General features: G+C 40.0%; 1 protein-coding gene across 1 annotated transcript; it reads left to right on the top strand.

The window, feature by feature from the left end:
* The first annotated feature begins 863 nt into the window (after nt 1–863).
* On the top strand, nt 864–1,973 carry LOC130736227 (uncharacterized). The gene is made up of 3 exons (XM_057588070.1): nt 864–1,160; nt 1,271–1,519; nt 1,923–1,973. Exons 1-3 carry the CDS (start codon nt 864–866, stop codon nt 1,971–1,973), a joined length of 597 nt encoding a protein of 198 aa, XP_057444053.1.
* Nucleotides 1,974–7,307: the final 5,334 nt, after the last annotated feature.

The raw sequence follows: 7,307 nt of genomic DNA, 5'->3' as shown, positions 1-7,307 counted from the left end.
AAAGATCCAGAAGCTGAATAGTGGAAACTCTGAAGTCCAGAAGCAAGAAACTCTGAAGGCCATGTTCTTCCCTCTGAGTTCAGAATCAGAAGATACAATGGTCAGAGGATCTGTGCTTTCCCTCTGACTCTGATCAACCGGCTTCACAAGTTCCAATATGAAGTATTCCCCTGATCAGAAGTCTCCTAGGTTAAAAGGTCAAGTCGCTATCCAAGTACAAAAGCAAGTGTACCTTCCTGACGACTTACCTAACGTTCTCAGCCACAGCAGAAGCTGGATTTTCCAGAACTGCCCTCCAACGGTAGCATTTCCCATGCAACGCTCAACCCTAATCCTTGGAGTATATATAGAGGCTGAAGAATGAAAGAAGCGGCTAGAAAAAGAAATACACACGCGCAAGACATATTCAAATTATTCTAAGCTTTCTTTCATCTGAAATTCATTGAGTTTACAATTAGCTTTTTAGAAGCAAATCTCTTGTAAACAATTCTTTGATAAACAGTTTGTTTAGTTCCTTTAGGAGATCAAGGTTGATCGGATCCTAGAGAAGACTAAGAGAGTGAATCTTAGTGTGAGCTAAGTCAGTGTAATTGTTAGTCACTTGTAGGTTTCAAGTGCAGTTGTAACTCTTACCTGATTAGTGGATTGCCTTCATTCTAAGAAGGAAGAAATCACCTTAACGGGTGGACTGGAGTAGCTTGAGTGATTTATCAAGTGAACCAGGATAAAATCCTTGTGTGCTTTTCTATCTCTTATCTTTAGCACTTAAGTTCTCGAAAGATTTGCCAAAATCTTTAAGGTGGAAGTTTTGTACTGAAAACGTTATTCAAACCCCCCCTTTCTACCGTTTTTCATACCTTCATATGCGTTTGCATGGGAATGATTCTTTACATGATTGTGAAAAATTGGTTGAATTTAGCAAGTGGATACTTGATATTGGTGATGGTAATTTGGGTGATTACAATGATGGTGAATGTGATTTAGATATTCCACATGACTTGATGGTTCCCTTTAAAGATGATGCTGTGTCAAGTATAGTTTATTCCACCTACCCTGATATTCAAAGGAAATTTTTTGATGAGGAATATTTTATTGATAAAGCTATTCTTGCTCCCACTTTGGATATTGTTGATAGTGTGAACCAGTTTGTGCTTTCCATAGTACCTGGCAAAGAAAAGTGTATTTAAGTTCAGACAGTGTAGTCAAAGTTGATGAAGATGTAGCCATTGATGCAAATTGGATAACCATTGAGTTTTTGAACGGCATTAAGGGATCTGGACTTCCTGATCATAGGTTGTGTTTGAAAATTGGAACGCCCATTATGTTAATGAGAAATATTGATGTTTCAGCTGGGTTATGCAATGGAACTCGGCTTATTGTGTTGGATCTTAGACCAAATTTGATTTATGGGAAAGTGCTAAATGGAAATAAAGCTGGCACAAAAACATACATCCCACGCATGACTATTGTTCCTTCTGATAGTGGTCTACATGTTAAAGTTCAACGTAGGCAATTTCCGGTGTGTGTTTGTTTTGCAATGACAATTAATAAGAGTCAAGGGCAGACGTTGTCTCGAGTGGGGGTTTTTTTACCGAGACCTGTTTTTTCCCATGGTCAACTATATGTTGCGTTGTCGCGTGTGAAATCAAGGGATGGATTGAAAATTTATGTTGACCAGACAGAGGTTTCGCCTTTGGAGCACACAAAAAATGTTGTTTACAAAGAAGTATTCAAAAATTTAAGCTGAGGTATGAAGATGAGTCAATTGCTAATTATATATGTTGGTCCCCTTATTTAAATTTAGTATAAGGTAGGTTTAGATAGTGACAATTTTTAAGCAAATACTATGATAAATAGTAATTTTATGATTTATGTTAACTCAATATTTATGGTAGTTAGTTTATTTTCAAATGAATCTCCAGATGGGGAAGGTCTCCTATGTACCATTTAATGGAAGGCATGGATTCTCATAAATGGTAAGTGATTTTAGGTGTACATTGCTTGAATGGATCTTGTAGCCGTGCTCTTGTATTGCTCAGTTAAATAACAGATTTGTTCAACTAAAATGAAGTATGGATGGCCGTTTTTTGTACTCTAAGTGATGGTGTTGCAACACTCTCTTTTGGTGGAGGATATTGGTTTTTTTGATTGATGCAAACTCGTGAGCTCCCATTAGAATGGCTTTTGCTTACTGGTTCCTTTTTCACAAGTCTACGTCTGCTGGTTATTTCCTGGAGGTACAGATTCTGTATTAAGAATTTGGTGGAAGGTTTGGTCTTGATTTTGGAAGGCTTACCAATTGGGTTTGGGTTGAGTATTAGTTTTCTTTGTAAACACCCTTGAAAATTCCTCTTGACTTTTCAAAATAGGTACTCTTTTTCCTTGCTAGGTTTTCCCAAGGGGGTTTTATCCTAGAAAGGTTTTAATGAGGCATGTTTTGTTAAGTCTATTTTCAAGGGGGTATTAGGTGGGGTAGTTTTCTTCTTTTATAGGGTTTTGGTATTTGTACATGTAAGTATCTGATTATTTTATTTATTATATGTAAAATGTTAAAGATGAACTTATTATGTATTCATTGGTTTCGTTGTTAACTTAAAGAAGCAACTTCATTTAATAAAAAAATAGGTACGTCTAACCTGTTGAAGGGATAGGCCATTTGTGCAATGGAAGTTTACACACAACCATTTTAAGCATAAATATAATCAGTACTACGTCAGTAGTTAACTTTCATACTAAAAGTTCAATTATCATAAACTGCAATATAGTAACTATAGCCATATATAAAAGCCAACATTGATATGTATGTCTTGGAGCAAAAAGTATGACATATAAGGTTAAAAACAAAGTCGCTAAAATAAAAGTTTATCCAGTTAAAATTCAACTATTTAGCACTAAGTTTGTTGAACATTTTTCTTCAAACTTCTCTCATTGGATTTGGTATCTTGTTATCTTCATCTTGTTAGCAGAAGATAGGTTTTTATTCATTCTTGAAAACCTGAACATGGACTTTTGTCCAGAGTAAGGTTTTCTTCAGAACTTCTGACCATGGTACCTCTGAAGTCATCAGATGTTACCTCCTTCAGAAGTTACTCGATCAGAAGCACTTAACCCACCGGTTAAACTTCTGTGGTAGGCAACAATACACGTGTCACTTCATTTGTGACATAGTTTCTTGAGTCGCGTGGTATATCTGCTATAATGATGATGTCTACTCTCCTCTACTATGCTATTTTCAGACTATCTATTTTATAACTGTTGATTTTGCCTTTAATTTCTTAAAACTGTCAACGGTTACCATTAAACCCACTATATGCACTGTCACACACGATCTCCCACTTACTTACACTTACGGTTTTGAAACTTTCCGTGTGCATTGCATTCATTCATACTCCTTCCTCCAACATTTCCCCCTTCTCTCTGAACCCTAAACCTCATTCTCTGAGAATCATGGGCAAATCGAGGAAACCTAAGGTAAATGTTTCTGCTTCTTCCAAACAAACTGCCGAAGATCAAGAGAATCAAAGATTCGAAGAAGCACCGAAGATTCTGAATGCACGAAATGTAGTCACTTGTGCCAAGAAAGTAGAAGAACTGAATGTGTGCTGTGAAGCAAGAGTTGACTTCGACAATCTGGCTGAACATGGGTTCGACATCAGGGATCAGGTCAACTTACAAGGGTGGTCTGGCTACTTCAATAGACTTCGTGGTCCGATTTATCACAAATTGGTTGTAGAGTTCTGGAAGAACGCTGTCTGCAACGACTACTACGTTGTTTCTCATGTGCTGGACAAGAAGATTGTAATCTCAGAAGAGTCCATTGCAAAACTGCTGGGTATGGAGTTCCAGCAAGGTAAAAGGATTAAAAATGTTGATGCAAATGTTCCTGGGATGAGGAGCGTGGTCAACCAGGCGATTTATGACCACTGGGAAATGGAGAAAACCAAGTACAACATAAAGGACTTGAAGCCTCAGATGAAGATTTGGCAGAAGATATTCCTTACCTGCATTCACCCCAGAACTGGTGGAACTGATTATCTTAATGAAACTCAAAAGGTAATCATGTACTACATTTCTAAGGGCGAACCTATCTGTCTTCCATTCCTTCTCTTCAATTATCTGAAGGAATGTGTTGAGAAATCAAGGACTACAACTGGTTCTGAGAACAAGAGGTTCATATATTACATTCCGTATGGAAGGCTGCTGCCAGATATCTTCGTCCAGAATAAGCTTGTCAAGACCCTATCAGACCTTGGACTTCACGAAGATCTGGCCATGTCTATTGGCGATGCTCTCAATGGCACAAAGTTGAAGAAAATGCAAATCATTGAGAAAGTTCAAGTTGCTCCCAGAGAAGACACTTCTGATGAGGTTCGTAAGAGAAACTACCCCATTGATGATTTTCCTATTTGGTCCAAGAAGGACAATCCAGCATGTATTCTGGAGTATGTGCGGATGCTCAGAAGACAAGGAGATCCTATCACTCTTGAGGAGTTTGTCAAGACACTTCCTGAAAGTCCTCCTAAGTTGGCAACAAGGAAATCAAGGAGGGCAACAAGCAGCAAGCCTTCAGATCCTAAGGGCAAAGGGATTCTGACAGAGGAACCTGCAAAGAAGAAAGCTGCATCCAAGACTGTCATCATCAGAGAACCCTCTACTGAAAAACCTTCCAAGAGAACCTTAGTTCAACCACGTCAAGTGTCTGAATCTGAAAGCTCTGAAGACACATGGGAAGATTCCTCAAGCGAGGAAACTGAAGATGATGATATTCCTGTGGCTAAGAGAAGAAAAGTTACTCTTGAGGAAGAAGAAGATGAGCAGGATGACCATGAGATCATCCAGAATGAGATGCAGGTTATAAGGGAAGCTTCAGACGCTGAAGAATCCACTGATTCTGATGCTGTTCCCTTAGTGAAGAGAAGGAAGCTTCCTCTGAGGGGTCCCCTTCAGCAGAAAGAGGCAGTTGCAGAGCAAGCATCTGAACCTGCTTCAGAAGTTCAACGTGAAAGGAGATCTAAAAGAACTTCTGATCCAGCAAGGGCTGCAAATCTTACCACAACCACATCCATCAGAAGTCCAAGTAAGGTAATTACTGAAAGCATTAACTCTGATTCTGCTTTAGTAGTTATTCCTGAACAACCCCTGCCTATATCTACCTCCATGCCTACCTCAATCCAAACAGGACTCACTCAACCTGAAACACAAGCTGAAACACAAGCTGAACCTCAAGCTCCTAAATCCACCATCGAAACAGCTACCACAGCCATCCCTTCCACTCCAATTTACACCTCTTCCACATCCATCCCAACTGAACCAGTACCTCCTTTCAATTCCTTCATTCAAGGTATTGCTCAAAGTGAGGCCACTCTGAGAACCTTGGTTGAACAATTCAACCCCAAGCCTTCATCCTCTTCACACACCTTCCTCATAACCCAGACTGGTGAGATCCATGCTGAGAAAGAAAAGGATGATGATGATGTTCAGATTCTTGTACCGCCTTTCAATGTGAAGCCCCTTCAACAAATTGCTTCCAACTTTGAAGATCAGCTTCTAGATGCTGCTGAGACCTCCTATGTGTCCTTGTCCAACTACTCAGTAGTCAACTCACAGGATCTGAGTTTCACTTCACCTGAGAAGACTGTCACCTCAAGGCAAAGGCCAAATATTATCTCTGAAGCTGAGCACATGGATGAATCAGATCACTCAGGCGTAGAGAAGGACCACGAGATTGATTCCACACCTTCAGAGCACCTGGATGAATCAAATGCTTCAAGCTCCAATGCTGCCAGAACTCCTCAGCCTGTTCTGACCTTGGCCACCTCCTTTCATCCTCAGAATCTTACTCAACTCATTCCGGAGTTTTCTGAAGAGGCCTCCAGAAGACTGAAATGGCTGTATCAGGTAACTGATAATCAGTTTGATGCCTCTCTTGTTGATGGTCTATGGTCTGCCTTTGAGAGATGGTCAGAAGGCAAAGTTCATGAACTTCAGAAGCAACTTAGCAGGGAGAAACGACTAAGAGTTCATGATGCATCTGAGAGGGCCAATGAGCAAAGGCAGATAGTGCTGCACAAGGTTTGTGAATCCTTGAGAAGAGCCATGGCTCAACGACCATGTGTTGTCTCTGAATGTACCTCAGAAGATGCTGTGATGCTTTCAGCGGAGGTTGAAGAAGAAAGCTCTGATGGTATAGTCATTCTGGAAGATGCAGTTGATCATGAAGTTGAGAAGCAAGGGCCAACTCAAGTTGATACTGTCATGTCTTCGGAAGCTGCAGCTGCTACTCCTACACAAGCACCAGAAGTTCCTACTTCTGCTCCAGCTCCAGAAGTTGCCATTCTTGCTGCTCGGATTGACAGGATTCAGGATGATCAGCAGAGGTTATTTCAGATGGTTGAGCAACAAGGACATGTTCAGAATGAGCAAAGCAAGCGAATTCAAGAGTCCTCAAGCAAAATGGAAGCAATCATGAAGTATTTAATGGACAACCTTCCTTCATCTTCCAAGCCTTGAATCCCCCACATCTATCATGCATGCATTTATTTGTCATGACTAAATTTAATTCATGTTGACTGTGTTAATTTTTCATTCTCTGATTCAATGCACCGTCCATTTAGTAACTCACATGCTTTTATGATTGATAAGTTTGATGCATGTTTTTCTGTTACTTTTTCTTCTTATAATCTCTGCAATACTTCTTCTTCATCACACCACAATTCACCTCATCCTTCATTCACTTCAAATCTTCCATAACTTCCAATTCAAGAATGACTACTGTCGATTTGATTTCTGGACTCAAGACTTTGGTATTCGACCAAGTCTTTCCATGGAGCGTCAATCTATCTTCTTCTCAGATCTCTCTCGCTCTTGAGCGGATTGAGACTCTTCTGAAATGCTGGCTCACTTCTCATCAAACTCACTGTCTTCAGAACCTTCAAGAAGTTCTCACTGACCTCCTCCGTCTGACCACTCGCTGGAAGGACGTTGAAGATCAGCTCCAGTGCATTTGCGTGCTTCTGGAATATGAAGAAGATCACGATGAAGCGGATCAAGCAGCTGTCCAGGAGAATGTTGCCTTGAAGGAAGAACTGGCTACTCAGTTAGCCTCAATTGATCAGGACATTCGTCCCATCCACCTTCAACTTCTCTCCATGAAGAATTCTCGAGCTTTCCTATTTATCTAGGATTAGTCTTCTTCGTTCCTCTCGATCCTTTGTACTTCTTCTCCGTTCAGTAATAATAACATATCTTATTTGCATCACCTTCTTGTTATCGTTATTGTTGGTTTTGTTTTTCACCCTTTTTGCTTA

The sequence above is a fragment of the Lotus japonicus genome, chromosome 2 (assembly GCF_012489685.1).
Source record: "Lotus japonicus ecotype B-129 chromosome 2, LjGifu_v1.2".
NCBI classification, from domain to species: Eukaryota; Viridiplantae; Streptophyta; class Magnoliopsida; order Fabales; family Fabaceae; genus Lotus; species Lotus japonicus.
The sequence above is the reverse complement of the archived record's forward strand: the minus strand, read 5'-3'. Positions and strand labels throughout refer to the sequence as shown.

Coding starts and splice junctions, on each gene's coding strand:
- LOC130736227 (XM_057588070.1), top strand. CDS start 864: ATGCGTTTGCATGGGAATGATTCTTTACATGATTGTGAAAAATTGGTT. Junction 1,161..1,270: donor ACCAGTTTGTGCTTTCCATA/GTACCTGGCAAA, acceptor AACGGCATTAAG/GGATCTGGACTTCCTGATCA. Junction 1,520..1,922: donor TTCAACGTAGGCAATTTCCG/GTGTGTGTTTGT, acceptor ATGAATCTCCAG/ATGGGGAAGGTCTCCTATGT.